The 20195-nt window shown below is 37.4% G+C and overlaps 6 protein-coding genes and 1 non-coding gene across 8 annotated transcripts; 1 reads left to right on the top strand and 6 right to left on the bottom strand.

Moving 5' to 3' along the window:
- Nucleotides 1-434: 434 nt before the first annotated feature.
- Nucleotides 435-4864, bottom strand: LOC17877885 (MICOS complex subunit MIC60). The gene is made up of 12 exons (XM_023779174.1): nt 4733-4864; nt 4457-4520; nt 3634-4356; nt 3081-3203; nt 2825-2977; nt 2635-2712; nt 2324-2416; nt 2124-2243; nt 1558-1635; nt 1263-1442; nt 1079-1180; nt 435-984 (listed from the first exon to the last, which is right to left on the bottom strand). Exons 1-12 carry the CDS (start codon nt 4741-4743, stop codon nt 751-753), a joined length of 1959 nt encoding a protein of 652 aa, XP_023634942.1. The 5' UTR covers nt 4744-4864; the 3' UTR covers nt 435-750.
- A 133-nt stretch (nt 4865-4997) lies between these two features.
- Nucleotides 4998-8209, top strand: LOC17878061 (apoptotic chromatin condensation inducer in the nucleus). Of its 2 annotated transcripts, none has more exons than XM_006282393.2 (6): nt 4998-5190; nt 5350-5387; nt 5565-6754; nt 6973-7161; nt 7260-7411; nt 7536-8209. In XM_006282393.2, the coding sequence occupies exons 3-6, from the start codon at nt 5584-5586 to the stop codon at nt 7944-7946; spliced, it is 1923 nt and encodes a 640-aa protein (XP_006282455.1). In that variant the 5' UTR covers nt 4998-5190; nt 5350-5387; nt 5565-5583; the 3' UTR covers nt 7947-8209. The 2 variants fall into 2 exon arrangements, with proteins under 2 accessions (XP_006282455.1, XP_023634030.1); XM_023778262.1 differs by having other exon boundaries at nt 5291-5387.
- Nucleotides 8210-8423: 214 nt separating this feature from the next.
- On the bottom strand, nt 8424-8889 carry LOC17880427. Its single transcript, XM_006284970.2, has one exon. It carries the CDS (start codon nt 8842-8844, stop codon nt 8629-8631), a length of 216 nt encoding a protein of 71 aa, XP_006285032.1. The 5' UTR covers nt 8845-8889; the 3' UTR covers nt 8424-8628.
- Nucleotides 8890-12105: 3216 nt separating this feature from the next.
- On the bottom strand, nt 12106-12179 carry TRNAV-CAC. The gene has a single exon. It is a non-coding gene; the product is annotated as a tRNA-Val (tRNA).
- Nucleotides 12180-12545: 366 nt separating this feature from the next.
- LOC17878105 (ACD11 homolog protein) lies at nt 12546-13491 on the bottom strand. The gene has a single exon (XM_006284381.2). It carries the CDS (start codon nt 13352-13354, stop codon nt 12635-12637), a length of 720 nt encoding a protein of 239 aa, XP_006284443.1. The 5' UTR covers nt 13355-13491; the 3' UTR covers nt 12546-12634.
- A 761-nt stretch (nt 13492-14252) lies between these two features.
- On the bottom strand, nt 14253-17121 carry LOC17879955 (alanine--glyoxylate aminotransferase 2 homolog 1, mitochondrial). Its single transcript, XM_006283599.2, has 9 exons — nt 16811-17121; nt 16271-16501; nt 15990-16160; nt 15589-15732; nt 15308-15487; nt 14944-15169; nt 14740-14853; nt 14557-14643; nt 14253-14464 (listed from the first exon to the last, which is right to left on the bottom strand). The coding sequence occupies exons 1-9, from the start codon at nt 17048-17050 to the stop codon at nt 14421-14423; spliced, it is 1437 nt and encodes a 478-aa protein (XP_006283661.1). The 5' UTR covers nt 17051-17121; the 3' UTR covers nt 14253-14420.
- Nucleotides 17122-17486: 365 nt separating this feature from the next.
- LOC17880722 (glutathione hydrolase 2) lies at nt 17487-19823 on the bottom strand. The gene is made up of 6 exons (XM_006285847.2): nt 19445-19823; nt 18838-19356; nt 18512-18750; nt 18156-18426; nt 17916-18053; nt 17487-17826 (listed from the first exon to the last, which is right to left on the bottom strand). The coding sequence occupies exons 1-6, from the start codon at nt 19769-19771 to the stop codon at nt 17590-17592; spliced, it is 1731 nt and encodes a 576-aa protein (XP_006285909.1). The 5' UTR covers nt 19772-19823; the 3' UTR covers nt 17487-17589.
- Nucleotides 19824-20195: the final 372 nt, after the last annotated feature.

The raw sequence follows: 20195 nt of genomic DNA, 5'->3' as shown, positions 1-20195 counted from the left end.
CTTTAGCTGTTTCATATTCAAGGTTCGCTGTGTCAGCTGGTGCAATATGTATACTCAAGTCTCTAAACATTATTTTCATGTAATTGATAACTTTTACGTGATAATTCAATAACATATATACATACAATTATCTGGAATGAAACAATTGCGTTTCTTTCGTCTATCTAATATTTTAAATCTTTTCATAAACTCGTTTAGATTATATATTAGTGGTAAGTTAGTTGACAAAATTTTATATTCTTGTTATATTATAACATATAAGAATATGAAGGTGACTCCATTGGATCTCGAATAATTAGTGGTAAGTTAGCTGACAAAATTATATAATGTTTTTGGAGTTGTCGAGCAAAACCTTTCAACGTTGGGTACATTGAAATAAAATAAGTTTAAGCATTCTAACCAGAGACCGACGAGAAGAAGTTTCGCGCCGCCGCTTAACAATCATCATCAGATCAACAACAAACACTGGACCAACAATTTCTGATCCCAAATTCCCAACAAATAAATAAAACTCATTATTCGTGAGATTCGTCTTATTTTGATTCAAACCTCTGTAATATTTCTAACTCAGATAAGAATTCTCTCGTAAACATTGTGTTTTAGACATAAACATTGGAATGTAACGTTGTAATTCTTCCTTCGACCACAAAAAAAAAAAAGAAAGAGGGTTTGGTACTACTTCCCTGCAAATTGATTGTAACTCCAGGAAAAAGAAAGACCAATGTACCTTAATAGAAGCTCTGGGAGGATTCAAGTGAGGCTGACACAGGTTGCATAAGACTGGAGAAGAGTAACAGCTTGTTCTGTAATGGCTCTGTTTCTTGCACGTTGTACCCAATCACCCACTATCTCCTCTGCTTTACTACCTTTAACACCCTCTTCTAGTGTAGCTGCTGCTTCTGCTAGTTTCCCTTCCGCCAAGTAATTATCTACCTTTCTAATTACAGATTCGATGCCTCCATTAGCTTGATCCACTTCTTTGAACTGTTTTAGTTTATTAAAAAAAGAAAAAGCCCACAGAATTATGGTTAAGACTTCAGAGTTTTGAGCGCAGAATTTTGTTTTGTAATCAGCATACCTTTAGCCAAGATGCTATATGAGCTAGAGAATGTGCTAAGATTCCTCCACCACCAGGTGGAATGAGACTGAAGTGTCTAAGTGTTCCTTTCAAAGTATCAAACTGAAAACATAACGAGAAGGGAGTAAGAAAAAGAGTTGGAACAGTTTTTTATAGCCACAAAAACATAGATTGTGTGGCTCACCTTCTGATTCAGTTGTAGCACTGTCTCTGTTCCATTGGTTCGTGCTTCTTCTGGGAGAGATGATAACACCAAGCCTAGGATTGAATCCTTATGAGTCCCTTCAAGATAAGTCTCAAGCATATTGATTTCTTTTTGGACTGGTAGTCCTTTCGAGAGTGTATCATCCAGCACAAGTGCACCCTACAAAATCATAATTTTATTTCATTTTTTATATATCAAACTTAGTAGGTGGTATAAAGCAGAGTTTCATGACATTAATATGAGCCTATGACAAAATCATACATTCGATTCTTACCAGTGCAAGCTTGTGAACTGAATGACTTTGGCGAGCCTCTTCAGAGCGCGCATAGAATGCCATACACAGTGCCTTTATCTACAAAAATTAAAAGACAGTGCAGAGACGGGCTTTAACATTCAGGAATTCTGCTTATTTGCAAAGAGATAGGTAACACAAGTTAGTGTAAGTTGCAAAGTTAAAATGGGGGTTTGAGTACTTCAAAGTATGCAAAACATAACTAACTCCATTAGAATATAAATTTCGCTTTCAACATCTTTGCTATGTGCCCATCACAGAACTTGTATGCATTAATTCTCCTTAATAGAATTCTTAGATTTTGTTCCCTGAATTTACTACTTGGATTATGTGTTTCAAAACCAATCCTCTCAAATTATCTGTCTTGATGACATGTTTTCTGCAGACTGCAGCAACAACTTTCAATTTTGGTTTAGAGCTCACGTGCATCTGGATTCCTACACCTTCTTCCTAATTATGATTTTAAAACAGTCTGAGCAATATTCCATACCACGAGGTGGAAACTATTAGACAGTTCAAATGAAGTACACCATTTCGACTCTACTTACATTAAGATCTGCCTCTGCCATTTTTTCAATTTGTGTTGCCTTTTCTTTTGCAATTGCCGAAATCATTTCAGCTTTTGCCAATTCTTCAGCTTTACTCAAAGCCAACTGTGCTTCAGTTTCCTACAGTAGATACAAATTATCGGTTATGATTTGCCAAGTCGTAATACACTTTAATTCTGAGTTCTTTGCAATGTACAGACCTTTTGTTCAATTTCAGTTTTGAGCTTATCTTCCATTCTCTCCTGGATTGCCTTGATGGCAGCTGCTGCTTTTGTTCTTTCTCTTTTTAGCTCCTGAAAGCAACATTGGCACTTAAATATAGTTGTATGCCTCTACCCAGGAACATGAGACCGAGATTAAATAGACACTTACAAGAATCCAGTAAAAGTTCGCATCATATTGCCCATATTTATAAGATGAGCAAAATATATATTAATGGCATGTTTATTTGATGCATACGAGCAATGCCCTGGACTGAGTTAATCAAGTAGAAATAACAATATAAAAGCACCTTATCCAATATTGCTGCCTCCTCTATACGCATTAGCTCACGCGCCCTAAGGTCTCTCAACTCATTTTCGTACTTCTCCTGAGTACAACCAAAACAATTGGCAGTAGTATATTAGTTCAAATTTCTTAGATAAACAACGATACTACGGACAACAAATACTTCATATGACATATTCCGTCTTTTACGAAACCTTCAAGGCTCGTAATTCTTCAGCAAAAACTTGTGCATCTACATGGGCCTGTTGCTTCTCAGCTGCATGAATGGCAGCCAGAAAATCAAGTACCAACTTTCCATCCTCAGTCATGTAACCATCTTTCATCCCCTCGACTGAGTTAGGAAGCGCCTAATTCACGAAACTATCCAGATTAGGCACATTTTTCTGCAAATTATCAATCAATACAAGGTACTGCAATAAGAAACATAGCCAAGAAAATAAAGTTTAAAACCTCAGTTTCTTTAGTTATTTGCTCCCCAAATAATGGGGATTCATTGCTTTCAGTATCGCTGCCTTCTAGATTGTATTCTTTAAGGAGCGAACCTGGTATTTGGACTTCCCGCTCAATGCCATCCTGTAAGAGAACGATTGATTAGAGATTCAGAAAATTCCACGTAACTTTTAAAGGCCATAGAAAAACTAAGTATTTATAAAGGCTTCACAAAAACCTCCAGCTCTCCTTAGAGAATAGTATATATCTAATTCAAATATTTTTAGTTCCCCACATCCCTTCTTCCTAAGCAATTGGTATCTATCAGAATTTGATTCAGGAATGCTTATAATAGCTATTTGAACAAAAAAAAGGAATGCTTTTATCTCCAACGGTGTAGCACAATAAATTGACATAAATCTATGATCTATTCCCTTGCACCATCCAAGCATTCTGAGCAACGAAGAAAAAAGTCGAGCCAAGAAAAATTCCATGAAGGGAATGCTGAGACATTTATCTTCTGCTGTTTGAATTCGTAGTGCTTTATCAAGTTAACCTAAGGCAAATATAGTACCTCAGGTGCCTCTTCAGTGGCAGGATCCTTTGGCGATCCAAATTCTGTTTCACTTTCTCTATGAACCGAACTGGACTGGATACTAACAACAGTACTGTCCTCAGGTTTTGGCACCGCTTCCAACTTCACACTTTCTGCCTTGGGCATATCAGAATTAGTTCTGTAATCGCCAGATACAGAGTTATCATCTGAAGAAGTAGGCGAGCTTGTATCTGCTCTATCAGTGACACTTTCTTGAGGCGTTTCCTCTTGGTTAGAAGAAATATATGTAAAACGTTCAGGTGATAGATCAGACTCGGGTTGCACTTCGTCAATCTGCATTCCCCCAGAAGCTTCAGAATGAGTAACTTGAGGTTGTGATTCGACTTTACCATCCTTTTCAGTAGAATCTTCAACATGGGAAGGTACATTAAGATGATGAGCCTCATCCAGTTTTTCAGTAACAGCATCAGAGTGGACTCGCTCACTTAACTTCTGCTGTTCTTTCCCCAGATATTGATCCAAATACCCAGTCTGATACGCTACTAGAAAAGCACCAACGACTGCAACACCTCCTATAACCACTTTGGAAGAATTACCTTTAGAGTTATTCGGTTTCCCCAAAGGAGGAGTCACTTTCGGGGGATCAACTTTTGAGGCATCTGGTTTCCCAACGGGTTTAGCTCCAGGGAGACCATTTTTACCAGAAGTGGATGCATTTCTAGAAGAACTCAAATGAAACCTCTGATGCAAAACATAACATAACAACAAAAAATCAGATCAAGAGAATGCTCACAAAAGATGGTACCAACTAAGAATATCACCAACTAAAATACATACTCACCTGAGCTACCAAATTGCTCGGGAATCTCTTGGTTGACAAACGCGAAGACAGCTCGAGAACAGACCTTAACAAAAAGAGGAACATCACAATCACATTCGATCAGATTCTTCAAAACAAATCAAGCTGGTCAAAGTCACAAATAGCTCTCAATTTAGAGAAATCAACCCAAAAAGCTACGCAAAATTTGATGGAGCGAACAAGAGAATCCAAAACAATATCATCACCACGGAATATAATCGCAGATTAAGATAGTTGTCTAGGGTTCAGGAAACATACTTCCGCAGCATTATCGCCGTAGCTCTTCTCGTGAAGGAAACGCGTAACGATAGGGTGAAGAATCTTACGCTCGACGGAGAGAAGCAGACTCGGAACTCGGAAGCCTTTCCCGGTGAGAGTAAAAAACAATTTCTGGAATTCCCGAAAGCGTTTAGCGTTAAACGACGGCGTATAAGAGTACTTTAGTAGCGAGGGTAATTTCGACATTTCATATATAATGGTGGTATTTATCATACAAGCCCCTTGGCTTCAGGTCCTCGAGTTTTTCCCCATTAAACACCCGACGAACAAGAACCCTAGAATTCGCCTCCTCTTTCCCCAATTTCCCAAATTAAAATTTTTGATGGCGGGATAGAGATTTCTCCAATGTCCGCTTTGTCTTTCAGTCTCTTTTAGAATTCATCACTATAGGTTACTCTCTCTCCGTTCCATTGCTTCTGGATTTCATTTTCTTTAAGGTTTGCGTTTATCTTCTTCTTTTTTTTTTTCTTGTGTTAAGCAATTGATATCTGGTATTCAAGAATTGATTTGATTCGGGAAATTTTCAATCTTTCGTAGTTATCGTCTTGTGTTCAGAAGTCTCTCTAATTGTCATTCTTCATGTCCTGCGAATTTAGGGTTTCACGAATCAGAGGAAGTTTGAAGCCATATTGGTGTAAGTCATCTTTAATTTTTTTTTATCTCTTTTGCATTGGGTTTGTTAAAGATTCAAGCTCTATTTTTAATTATAGATTTGTTGCGTTGTTTTGTTTTTTGTTGGCTAATTTGGATTTTGAGAAACAGTTGTCCACTGCGATGAGTGAAACTAATTTCTCCAATTTTTTTTATTCAGAATCATCTCATAAGCTAAGATGTCGTCATCACCTTTTCCAATCTTGGACAACCGACCAATTGATAAGTGGAAGGTTACGGAATTGAAAGAAGAGCTTAAACGAAGGAGGCTAACAACAAGAGGCTTGAAGGAGGAATTGGTTAGGCGTCTAGATGAAGCCCTTCGTCTTGAACAAGAAGAGTCTGAGAGAATCAACAGTGCTGCTGTTGCTGCTGCCGAGAAAGCCAATCAAGAGGCTCAGATGTTTTCCTTTACTGGAGGCAACATTACACCAGATCGTAAGCAAACCACTCCTGTTGCTCCATTTGCAGCGGCATTCAGCAATGAGACAACTCCAGTTACAGCTGAGAAGCCCCCAGAACCAACTGAGACAAAGACAACAACTGAAGCTTCAGCTGCGGTTGAGACAACACCACCCCCGGTGTTTTCAGAACCAGAGGTTAACACAGTGCAATTCGCTAGTCACGAAGATGAAAAAGTTGATGATGTTAGAGGAGACATAGCTGGTCTTGGTAGTTCAGCGAGTGAGCATATTATTCACAACTCTCAACCATTTAGTGGAGACATAGCTGGTCTTGGTAGTTCAGCGAGTGATCCATTTAGTGGGTTGGATGGTGGGGGTTCTAAGGCTCAACCAACAGAGGCAGTGCTTGAAAATTCTGCTATGTACAACCAGGTATCTGAGGTCATCCCCGTTACAGGGTTTGAGGTAAAATCTGATTGTATTTCTACTGATTCTGTGTCAAATAATGAAAAAATAGAACTAAAGGATAACAAAATTGCTGATAATGTCAAATTAGAACAAAATGTTAATAAGTCTCAAGAACCATCAAAAGTCGCTGCCGAATTGCATCCAATGGATGTTGAGGCGCCACTTGAGCAGAAGATATCTGTTGGAGGTGGAGATGACAGCAATGCTGCAAACACAGATATGACCAAAGATAATAATATTATCGATGCAGGCGACTCAGAAAAGTTGAATTTAGATAGAAGTTCTGGTGATGAGTCTATGGAGGATGAGCCAGAGACAAAGCAAACCGAGTCAGTTACATCTGATGATAAGAGTGAGAAAATTGAAATGCTTTCTAAGGAGGAAACCCGTGCTGATATGGATGCTGGGAAAGGGAAAGCCACTGAAAATAAAAACCATCCACTGGTGGCTTCTGACAAGAGAAAGCTTCCTGCTAATGGTAAGGCTTCACATATTCATTTGTTTGTTTATTAATCATTTTGTTTGTTGTGTTAACTTTTATGGTGTTGGTGTTTGAGGCATATATCGCTAGCTAGTGTTTAATAGTTGTTTCATCTTTGTGTGTACGGCTACTTCTTGTATCTGTTGGTTTTTGAAGCATCTCTGTTGAAATTCAAGCTGCATATGATGACACGTCTTTATTCTACCTCATTGTAGATCAAGAAGCTGTTGGAAACAATGAGCCTGCAAAGAGACGCCGATGGAACTCTGAGAGTATTAAAATTCCTGAAGCACAGGCCAATAATAGCGCTGCACCCACTACAACACCAAGGTCGACTGGTCTGAAGCGCGACTTCTCAAGATCTGACTCTTCGGTTAGTGAGGATGGACCCAAGGAACGTGTGGGTATGTAATCAGCCCCCCGAATCCTCTATGTATGTTTCCATCTCTTATTCATTGTCTAATAACATTGTTTGATAGATGTGTTCAATATTTATTGGCAGTTCCTCCATCTCCCAAGGAGCCTACAAATTCCCTCAGGATTGATCGTTTCCTAAGGCCGTTCACATTGAAAGCTGTTCAGGAGCTTCTGGGTAAAACTGGAAACGTCACTAGTTTCTGGATGGACCACATTAAGACCCATTGCTATGTAACAGTAAGACCGCTTCTTCAATCCTTTTGATTTACAAAAAATGTCATGGCATTTGTTCCCTTCATTTCAATTATCTAAATATCTAAAGAATTTCTTGTAACATGAGTGAGTTGTGACGTGAATGCAGTATTCCTCTGTTGAAGAAGCTGCAGCAACAAGACAAGCCGTGTATAACCTGCAGTGGCCACCTAATGGAGGCCGCTTTCTGACAGCTGAATTTGTTGGACCAGAAGAAGTGAAAGCAAAACTGGAAGCTCCCCTGCCTCCTCCTCCTCAACCTCAACATCAGACACAGGCCCAGGCTGCTTCCCGGCCACCTCCAACTGCTCTTCCACCACCACCACCACCTCTGACCAAACCACCTCCGGTCGCAGAACGTCTTCCTCCACCTCCTGCTCTAGCCCCTGAAGAACAGGAACCTCCCATTGTCACTCTTGATGATCTTTTCAAGAAGACAAAAGCAATCCCTAGGATATATTACTTGCCCTTGTCAGAGGAGCAAGTTGCAGCCAAACTTGCAGCTAAGAATAACAAGTGATATTGCCTGGTTTGGGGGATTTGAGGTCATTATTTTCGTAGCAGGCTGTTAGGAATTTAGCTCAGTGCGGACAAGAGTTGAGAACTTTGTTGAGTTTGGTTTGTTATTTTTACTGTAGAACGCAGGAGAAGACTCTTCTTATGTTTAGTAGACTTTGGTTTGAACCTTTGATGACCGAACAGAGTTGCTTGGTACTGTGTGTTGTGGACCTCTTCTTCACCATTTTTCTTTTACCTTTATATGAATAATCCAATATCACCAAATTACAAGTCTTAAACGAATGAATCGATTCACATACATATGATTTGTTCGGATTTGCTTGAACGTGTACGAGATATAAATACCATTTTTTTCCCGAACCGGAAGGCAATTTACTTCGATTTTGTTCTTAGTGATATGCACTTCACATATTGAGAGATATGTATCTTACTTTGTTTAGGTTTGAACTTTGAAGTATAGATACCTTAGAAAAATGTGTTGATGGAACTTGTATGTACTAGTAAAACAGGGTTCCGAATAATCGTCGAACACTTGATAACAAAACACCTAAGAACACTCAAATAGTACACTTTCACAAAACTATAAACACGACCAAGATACATTTTAGACACATCACACATACATAAGTACTTGAGAGAGAAATCTTTGAATAATCTTCCAAGCATTTCATGACTTTATGATTTCACTTTCGTGACTTGGCCTCTACTTGTTCATAAGATAAACGAGAAGGATATATTTTATTAGAAATTTTTCCGGAGGCAGACGACGTTTTGGCGGGGAGGAGATGATGAGCTGCATCGTCGCCGGAGTTTCTCATCTTTTCTCTCTTTTTTATCTCTTCCTTCTGATTCTTCTGTATGAGCTGTAGGTGTGCGTAAGCTGCTGCCATGGACAACATTTCTTCTTAAGTGTTAATTAACGAAATAATTGTTGTAAGAATGTAGTCAATATTTTTCAAGTGAAGATTTGGGTTTGTCCAAGAGTCCCTATTTATACAGGGGTTTCTACGATTTCATTGCCCTTATTATATTATTTTCTCTTTTAATTTTTATATATGAGAAAATAGGTCCATAGTTTTCATGATACTGCATGTAGACAAAAAGTAGAATGAGGACTCTAATCGATTAGGTAAGAAAAGATCTCATGAAAAATTGAAATATAACATACAAAGTTGAAAAGTTGTAACAATTTAAAAACTAGTTATACCGATTAATAGCCATAACTAGTGTTTGATTGTATTGCTTGAGATCAGTGTCATATTTACTCTACTTCTATAACAGGTAATGATTCAAATTACTCTAAATCCTTTACTTAGGTTTAAATTAATCTGGCCAAAAATCTGTCTTTCATTTCTAGAAGCCAATTAAGAAAAATCTAATTAATTTTTTTTTTTTTTACATTTGGCATATGATTAGATGGAATGTATGAATTGTGTATCTGATCTTGATGCATGAAGATAGCTATAGGAAACTTGTTTTCTTACAAAGCTTAGCCTATGAATTAAGATATATGATAATGTTTTTTAATCGTGAGTGAGACTGTTATGCATCAACTACTTAAAAACTATAATTGCTTCATGTCTTATACGATCGTTAATTTGTGGAGTGGCTTCTTCCGCAAATTAACCTATAGTTGATAATAATAATAATTCAATAAAAGTAATTAATAAGAAGGGAGGTTTCATCTAATTTGTGGCTTTCGCTATGAGGGCGGCTCTTAAACCAGCGGCATAAAACTATGGTCCAATCCATTCACGTCGTTGCCAATAAAATATGATTTTATCTTTGCATGGTGCTCTAGTCATCTCTGTAATTTTAGATACATAAAATATATACACCTTTAAGAAAAAATATATACCAAAAAGATAATAGTGACAAAATACGAAAAAATATTAATATTAGCATGTTATGTATTTGGCAACATCTGAATGGCGTAGCTTTTACTTCGAGGGCGGCTCGTAGATTAGATATTTAAATGAATGGTATTACGCAGCCCATAGGTTATATATGGCAAAACATATTTAAGGTTTGTCGACATAAGATTGATCTCTGATATATAAAATAAATATACCTAAGGTATGAAGAATTCAACAAAATAAAATGATGAAACGCTAGACATTGTTAAAAGTTTTAAAATCTTAATAAATGATGAAATGATAGAATAGTTTAAAAATTAATGATAAAATAGAGTAGTATAGATATGTATATCTTATCTGGTGTGGTTCAACCACTGACATGTACATTGTTTTATAGTAGATAACAAAAAAAAATTGCTTTGATCAAACACAACAAGAGAAGAAGAAAGAAATATTTAAGTAGTTAGAAAAGGCTACCAACAAGAGGGCTTTGATTCAATTAAACTATAGCTTCCAAAGCTACTACATGCAAATAACAACATTATATATCTTCCTTTCTCTTCAAAGATAATAAGTATTTTCTCCATTCAAATAGAATGTTAGAAACGTTTTAGAGCTTAAAAAATATGATGTCTCTAGATTATACTTGCATGTGTAAATACCATATATCATACCCCAATATTTGAGTCAGAAACTACAATTTCTGATAAAGAAAAATTAATAGTTCACTAAACATATCATTTACACGAATATTTGTATATTTGTTTTTTTAAGCAAGTCAAAGTTTACATATAATCTGTTTCATAACAAAAGTCAAAATTTACATAAAATTAATAATTATTTTGGACTTCGACTAACTTTTTGACTTTCTTCCACTAGTACTCTCATTAGTAAATTGTATATTTTGACTGATTAAATTATACAATGGAAGCGAGTCAGCAACAATTTTATGGGAACTCATTGTCTTATATATTTCAAAATGACTTGCGGTGGAACTTAACACATACCCACGGGCTATGAATCGATAAATAATCCAATATATATGGACACAGGATAAAACTTAGTGATTAGAGCGATAATGATGATATTATATTAAAAATCCATGCTAGAGCTCAAAGCTAAAAAGGGGATGTTAGTTAAGTATTTTTGATAAATTGATATAATCAGAACCAAAACAAAAATTAAAGTTGAGATGTTTAAGGATGGACACACGCACCTTATTCACCAACATATATATATTTGGTTGGGTTTTTATAATACGTGTAGTTCTACATTTGGTGTTGTTGATCAATGCATTAATTTACCGACTCAATGGAATTTAGTGGACCGATTTTAGTATGTTTGATAGTGGACAATACTTGCCACTCCACTCTCGAAATCTACTTCATTAAATAACCCACTCGTGACTCGTCAATATGCTGTTATGTTTAGAATTAAGAATTCAATAAATTTTGTTAAGGTCATCATCAAAAAAATTTGTTAGATTTGTACTTGTAAAATATAGCAATTAGTTTGGAGCCAATAAAAAGTGTGATTAGGGGGCAATTTGTCTCATACTTGTCCCTAAAAGCCAATCCATAGACCTAATCACACTCTTCTTTCTTTCTTTCTTATTGGATCTCTTGATGTCTTACATATTTTACAGATTTGCTTAGCAAAATCAAGCAAAGTTGTCAAGGAAACAAATAGTTACGCAATCAAAAAAACCTAAATAGAGTGTTTAGCGTTGATGATTATTAAGTAAACAAGCCGGGAATCAATATCATTATCAATGGAACTCAAGTTACTCAACCAACGTAGTGAACATGTGTTTTATGAGTGTAAATATATATAGTACATAGTCTAGCATAAATCGTCGAGATATACCTTTTAATCTCTTTAGTATATACAGAAATGTGTATAATCGTTTTCTCTTTGTTGAGATAGCTCCTTATTAATCGTGTTACGATGGTGCAGTCAAAATTACCAAAAACAATCCTCGAACGATAATTTTGTTTGTAGGAGTCGGCTGCGGCAGAGGGAGGGAGGATTAAAACACTTCTTAACATGTAAATAAATGTGTGATTTTTTTTTCACCTAGCTAGTATCATTCAAGAAAACTAAAGGACTTATTCGTGGGGAAATATAGGAAGGTTTATCATAGTATCATCGTCGCTACGTTATAAACAAACCCTAGAAAATTTTGTTCGGCTCTTTCAACCTCTCTAGGTAGACGCCGTCTTCTCACCAATATCGTTTACCAAGATAAGTATAAAAACGATATTTACAGAATCACAAAAAAAAAAAAAAAACCAAAAAACAGAATGTCTGAGCCCGGGTTCGAACCGGGGACCTCTAGTGTGTGAGACTAGCGTGATAACCGACTACACCACCCAGACTTTAATGTCTATTTCTTGACACTGATATATATTAACTGGTAAATATCTAATAGCGGACGTGAGTTACAGTTGCACATTTGAGTATTTGACTTTACCTTTGAGTATTTGACTTTAGGTAAGTGATGAAAGTGTTGATATGAACTTTACTTCATAATAGTAAATAAACGTTGTATCAACCAAGATATTGGAAATGGGAGATGAGAAAATCAGAATCACGAATAAGAAGCTCATGAAATTAAAACTAGAGAATATGCTTTTTTCGTTTTAAGTTTTAATTTGCTCAACACGTTACATACGGTGACAAACAATTTTTTTTGGGGAGGCCTCATAGAAAAGCTCCAATTTTTAATTAAAAAAAAAAACCAAAGTTAATGAGAAATAATAATAATAATAATTTACAACGACAAAACTGTTTTTGTCTTAAAATTACTCGATGTAGAACAAAAATTTGACTTTTACCAATCGAGTTTAATGTTCCTTTGAATGAAAAGCTTGTCAATATACTCTATGATAGGTCGCGATGCTTCCATGTACCTCCTCATGTTCTTCTCAACAGATTGATCTGTTTCATTGAGCCGTAACAGAAGTTGATCCCTCGTGGGAAGTGTATACATCCCGGCGTAAACCGCGGTTCTCACGGCCCATGTATGAAACGGTGCGCATACTTCCGTGTAAGCTGTTGTCGCAGCGTCTTTCAACGAATAGTCATCTGCGATCAAGAACTGTTCAAAGATGGCTCGGATCAGATCTAAGCCTTGTCTAACGCGTCTTAGGTTACGAGAATGGCTTCCCGGTGTTTTGACCGTTTCGTTCTCCACGTCTAGGTCAAGAATGTTGTGTAACGTGTCGAACGTTTTGGACGCCTCGACCAGATCCTTAACCTTGGCGACGTACTCCATCTCCGCGAATTTGAAAGCAAATCCGAGGCAATTGAAGAGGACAGGGACATGACTACATGCACTACAAAAATCTTCAACCCTCAATCCATCTTCATCTTCTTTGGTGATCTCAGATCTTTGAGGTTTCAGAAGATCCGCGAGATCTTCGAAGGCCTCGGTGATTACGGACAAAGGGGTGTTGACTCTGGCTGGGCCGTAAGAACCGGTACACGTGGCGTCTTCGAACATGTCTTCCTCTTCCTCTCTTTCTTCTTCTTCTTCTTCTTCTTCTTCCATTGCTTTATTTCTCTCCTCGTCTTTCTTATATAGCTTCGCCACGATTGCTGGACTTTCTTGAAAATTCTCTAGGAGATTGTGATTGTGATGGGTCAAGCAGAGAACCTTATTTACGAAGAAATTGGGTAAAGACGTGTTGTGTTTCTGAAAGAAAAGAAACGTAACAAGACTTTGCGACTTTTTGTTCTGGAACGTGTATATGACTTTTCGCAATATTTACGGGTCTCCATCATTATGGGGATTTTTTAACTATATATAAAGAGTCATTAATTAGTGGCTATAAAATGCTTGCTGAGAAAGAAATAGGATTTGTATTTTGCGTGCTTTTAAGTAAAAAAATTACAAGTTATTAAAATTTAGATTCGGAATTATCTGTCATAAATTATCTTGTACACGTGTTTTTAATTGTTATGAATTCGTTTTTAAATGAAAGTTATTTGTTATCACGCAAAGAAATATGATTGGGATATTCGGATTTTGCGTGATCTAAAGCAGAATTTTAAGTGGGCTAGTTAGTTACAAGGACTCACAAGTACACAATGAAGAAAATAAATGGTTAGTTGTGAATAAAATATTGATAACTCAATAATTCAATACTAGTTTAAAACTTACAAATAGTGTATATGTCATTATAGCACATTTTACAACAACATAAAAATTTCTACTTAATGCACTAATTCTTATACGGTGATAAATTATTAATAACTATAGTTCAATACTAATATCTTAGATAATATCTTGAGAATGTCCTTATAGGTTGTAGACGTTTATCAATCTTATATCTTGAATGCTAAGCTATAGTAAATGATTCGAGTTTGTTGAAATTTTGTAGACATAGAAATGCTATTGAAATTTTATTGGTTTATGGGTCTAATCTCTCAGTATTTTGCTCTTGATCTATTTAAGAGAACTTTTGCTAATTTCCAGCAAATTTGGTCATTAGTCATTACTGAAAAGTACAAGAAATGAATACAATTTTATTTTTTTTTGTGTACACAAAAGTTCAGATGGTTTTTTTATAAGATTAGCGATCATATCCTCCTTATTCGCTTTGTTTCATCCTTCCTCACAACCTGGAGATGGAATAATCCAATGCATCTACCAAGAAATCTGTGGATTTACAAAATACAATTCATTATATATACCTCTTGTATGAAAACAAACAATTATTTGAAGTAAATACATAAAATGCGAGATTTTACCTGCATCGTCTTTAGTGAAACACATCGGTGGCTTTATCCTGAAAACGTTCCCATGGAGTCCCCCTTTTCCAACGAGAATGCCAAGTTCTTCATAGAGAGCAAGTAAAAAAACATTTTGGTTAACCAATTCATGATCTAATATACCTGTACAAAAATGATTCATTTGGCTTTAGTGTTGTTTACCTCTGAGTTGCTCAAACAAGACAGCTGTTTCAGCCTTTGCTGGTGTCTTGTTTTTCTGGTCACTCACAAGCTCGATCCCAACCATTAGTCCTCTTCCTCTCACATCTCCAATGACTGAAACCAAACCAGAAGCGGTTGCAAGTAAAAACTGATTAATGATCTGATGAAAGAAAACAATATTCAAACATTCTTTTTGGTACTTACTATCATGTCTTTTCTGCAGATCTTTCAAACGTTGAATAAGGTGTGAGCCAACGTCAGCACAATGTGCTTGGCGTTTCTCCTTATCAATAACGTTTAGAACAGCAAGTCCACCAGCTGAACAAACCGGGTTTCCACCAAATGTGTTGAACAGAATTTTGCTAGCTAAAACACTCGCAATTTCTGGTGTAGTCACCACCGCTCCTAATGGCAATCCATTTCCAATTCCCTGTGAATAAGACCCATGCCAGTTATTAGTAGACTACCTCTGCTTGTTTAACTAAATAACAATATATGTTCGTCAAAGATAGGATAACAGTGCAAATGGTAAGCACAGAGTAAATGACAACAACTTCCTTTGACAAACCTTTGCCATAGTGACTATGTCAGGAACCACATCTTGAGTCTGGAAACCCCAATAATGACTTCCTGTTCGGCCAAATCCAGTCTGGACTTCATCAGCAATGCATACACCACCAGCGTTGCGCACAATTTCATAAACCGACTTTAAATAACCAGGAGCCAATTCTACAGCTCCTCCAACCCCCTGAAGTGAAAAATGAAAATGGCATGGTGAAATTTTGCTCAAGTGAGTGGTAAATAAATAAAGACACTAAATTTCACTTGATGGTTTATTCAAACAAAAACCTGGATAGTCTCTGCGATAAATCCAGCTACTTTTCCAGAGGTACCATACTCGATGTGGTCTTGGACATCTTTAGCATAAAGAGAACCATCAGAGCCAAATACTCCACGGTATGGATCTGGATTTACAACGTGATGAATTTCACCCTGCACAATAAAATAATTGGCAAACTAATGTTAAAGACACACTATCGCAGAGAACTACATTGCAGAGACTTTGATTCTGATGGGTCTAAGACGTAAAGGAGAAGTAAAGTATCTGCTTGAAATTTCAGAAAACAATATGGTCACTCAAGCGCAGAGACTCTAAATTCAATGTTAGAGGCCATATCTCTATTTTCTGCGCGCGTGAACTATAAGGAATCAATTAGACTTTTTCTGGAAATGAATATTTTGGGACAAACCTGTGGTAATGGGTACTTCCATGTGTTAAGAGCTGTTAGTCCAATGGTATTGGAACTTCCACCATGATAAGCATTTCTCAACGAAATCATCTCAAGGCTACCGGTGTAAAGCCTAGCCATCATCATTGCTAGCTCATTAGCTTCAGAGCCAGAATTAACAAAGTACACAACCTGCATCCGAATTGTGAAGCTTTTTGAATTCTCGAAAAACCAACAGCAGAAACCTAACTAGATCATCGTTCTCGAGTTGCTTCAGACTTATCACAATAAATCTCAAGTACCTTTAGATTTCCAGGCATCTTGGCAGCTAACGCTTCAGCGAAATCGCCAATGGCATGATGCAGGTAAATGGTCGTGGCGTGCTGAAGTAGCTTGCTTTGTTCCATAATAGCATTTAGAATATCGGGATGGCAGTGACCGCATGAGACAGTGACAATTCCAGCAAATGCATCCAGATATCGCCTACCACTCTCATCAAACAAGTATTGCATCTTCCCTTCAACAATGTTAAGCTGCAAGACAACAGGAAGATATAAATCAGTTCAGATCCAAATGTCACAGCATGGATAAGGCTGAAGAAATGAACTCAGATGACTCTGGCTGCATCAGCGGATACACAGGCAGAGTTAAGTTAATCAAATCCCACAAATCAAAACAAGCGGAACCTTAACAAATGATCATAACTTATCCGATTGCGTACTGATCTCAATAGCGATCGCCAAAACCAACAAATCAAATATCAATTCGATATCAACAGTATACATTAAATCAACGAGAGAGAGGGGAGAAAAAAAGAGAGGAAAATCTCAGGATGAACGTACAGGCTTTTGGTAGAAGTGGAAAAGAGAAGGTCCGAGAAACTTCTTCCGTTTCTGGAAAACTTCATCGGCGGAAGGACCATTATACGGCCGCGGCTGGTGATCGAACGGCGGAATCTGCGGCGGAGCATCGGAAGTGGAGAAATCAGCACGGAGTAAGGAAATAGCACGGCGATGATGAATACTGGAAGAACTCGTAAATCTATCTATGGCTCTCTTCAGGAGTTGATACTGTATCGCCATATTCGTACGAAACGATGATTAGAGAAATAATGACAAACTGAGCAGCAAATCACACAGTGAATGTGTTTATAATTTTATATATCAACTGTGGTTAAAGATTAATAGTGTAGTACTTGTTATTAATAGTAGAATATTATAGAATCCAAAGATGACGTGTCATTAAGAATCTTGGGAAAAGAGATTCCATGTGAGCTAATATGACAAATCACCAATTATCCTTGTGACGTGTCACTGACTAGAGGCGGAGTATCCAATATTATCCTCGAAAATTCTTTATTTTAACTTTTCGGGATTTATATGAAAAAACTTTGATGTGAGTGGGTAGGTGCCGTTATTAGTGCGTGCAACCGTTGTCTATAATGTTTATGAGTTCATAAACGAAAAAATAAAATGTGTCATCATCAAATCATATGTTGCTAATAGAGCTGTCATCCAATAATAACCAATGCATATGATTAGGATCAATGTATTTATTATTTTTTTATTCAATGATTAATAAGAAACGACAATAATCATATCACAGGTCGATGCAATAGTAATTAAAATCCTGAAGGGAAGCCTCCTTTTCTTGGATCGCTCACTGCCACAAGCTTACTCCTTCCACCGGAACTTTTATCTGATTCTTGAACCACTATGAACTGAGAAATCGTCCCTCCGGAGATTGGCGTCAGGACATGACCTTTCTTCTCCAGCACCAGTCTTGTCTCTTTTGGGATCTCGAAATGGCCATTATACACTGTCGTCCAGTTCTCATACGAAGCTTTGTTCGGAATAAGCTGTAAATGATGGTACTTTGGTTAAGATCGAAGACCAAGAAAGTATCTCATTTTGGGTAGAAGGAAAAAGAAGGGCATGCAACAAAAACCTGGTGGTATATTCTCGGAGCCACGACTGAAGAGAGAGGGTCCATGTTGAGGAAGAAATGATTCAAGAAAACTTCTGTTGTACCGGCGATGATGTACATTCCTCCACTCGCACCCAGTGCGGCTTTCACTTTACCATCCTGTGTAAACCAACACACAGAACAAAAAAACAAAACCATCGCTTAGATAGAACCCAAATGCAGAGTTACTTGTACTACAAGAACTAGGGTTTTTTTTCATGCCTTGAATACAATGGTGGGAGTCATAGAGGACAAAGGTCGCTTTCCGGGACGGATGAAGTTAGCCGGTGCTGGTGGCGGCACATCTGGGTCACCTCCGGATTTCATCGGCATCGAGAAATCATCCATTTCGTTGTTTAGAACGATTCCGGTGCTCGGAGACAACATCAGTGCACCAAAATATCCGTTAATCGTACTAGTCATTGAAACAACATTTCTCTCCGAATCAATTATCGATAAATGGCTTGTGCCATGATCCTTGATCTGACTCCATCTACGAATTGTAGAACCAAAATTTTGATAAATACATAACCAAAGAAAACGAAAATTGTCGTCTATAACTCATTGAAAATACTTACTTGCCACCGTAATAATTAGGGTTAAAGGTTTTCTGGTCGTTTATCTTGCTCTTCAAGTTTTGAGCAAACTGTGGAGATAACATATCTGAAACAACCTTAGCAACATTGGGGACGAAATCTGGATCCCCGAGGTTCATTCTAACCGCGAATGCATGTTTGAGAGCCTCCACTAGTCGATGAACACCAAGGGGTCCCGAAACACCCGATGGAACACCATATTGAGCAAGAATATTCAAAATCTGCAACACAAGAAACTCCCAAAAGATAAACCTAGGTTTCATGAAATGTGAAATTTCTTGCAAGAAGAAAAAAAAAAAAGGACTTACAAGCATCATTGCAGCGCCTCCGGATGAAGGAGGAGGCATACTGAGAAGTCGGTGACCAAGAATCTCCGCAGATAATGGTTCATTAACCTTAACTTTATAATTCTGCAAATCTTTCATAGTTATTATCCCACCAGATTTTTGTATATCACTCACTAGGTTAACTCCAACCGTGCCATTGTAAAACGCTTTTGGACCGTATTCACCGATTTGGCTAAGTGTAAAAGCCAATTTTGGGTTACGGCAGATAGTCCCTGGTTTCTTGAGCTCTCCGTTTGAAGCAAATAGCTCAGAAAGACCTTTGTCTGCTAAGATATCGATTCTGGTCGCGTTCATCTGCATATAGAGATATTTTGAAATCTTGAATCCTTCAGCTGCAAGTTTCTCTGCGGGAGCCACTAGCTGCTTCCACGGTAGCTTCCCATGCTCTTTCCAAGCCGTGAATAGACCTGCGACTTCCCCGGGAACGCCTACTGATAAGGCTCCTTTCTTCTTTTTCTCAGGATTACCACCATACATATTCTACATCGAACGAAACAACCAATAAATAATGCACTTTGATATATAAGAGGGAAAAGCAAAAAAAAAAAAAATTACTAAAACGCGTTACCTCAGTGGCGCTTAGAGGAGCGGTCTCTCTAGAATCATAAGCTATTTCCTTCCCGTTAGCTATCTTAACCACCGCAAACGCTCCACCGCCCATACCGCTAGAGGCGGGACTGACAACGCCCAAACAAAGAGCAGCAGCCACCGACGCATCAATCGCGTTTCCTCCTTGACGAAGAACATTCGTCCCGATGTCAGAACACCGTCCATCGTCAGTCGCAACGGCACCCTGGTACGTAACAATACTTTGCTGTCTTTTCTGAGTGGCCGCAGTGTTTTGCAGAAACGCCATTATAAGAAGAGCGATCGTTATAGCTTGAACGAGCGACATTGCTACAGTCGATGGAGAAACCAACCAGACTTTTTTAGAATGTCTCGTCCTGTTTCGTCCTTAGAGACCAGAGTTTGTCCAGATGGGTATAAATAAGACTCGGCGGTCAAAGCCTCTTCTGAGCTTTTCGTGGAAGGTAAATTATGAGTATAATAAAACATTAAAACCCTTTCCAAAAGTTTTAATTTCCCATTTCTTTTTGGTCAAATGTTTTAAATGTTCTTTAGATGTTGACCTAAAGTTTAGTAATTTAATTAAGTATCCAAAAAGTTGAGATACTACCAAAATTTTACAAGATAAAAAATCAATTCGTCCCAATTAATATTTTTCTTTCCCCTGTTCAAGTTGTTAGTGTCATCAACTGATTTTCCAAATTTACATCTATATTTTATTTTCATTTAATTTAGCTAAATTTTATTTGTCA

The sequence above is a fragment of the Capsella rubella genome, unplaced genomic scaffold, assembly GCF_000375325.1.
Source record: "Capsella rubella cultivar Monte Gargano unplaced genomic scaffold, Caprub1_0 scaffold_7, whole genome shotgun sequence".
Taxonomy (NCBI): domain Eukaryota; kingdom Viridiplantae; phylum Streptophyta; class Magnoliopsida; order Brassicales; family Brassicaceae; genus Capsella; species Capsella rubella.
The sequence above is the reverse complement of the archived record's forward strand: the minus strand, read 5'-3'. Positions and strand labels throughout refer to the sequence as shown.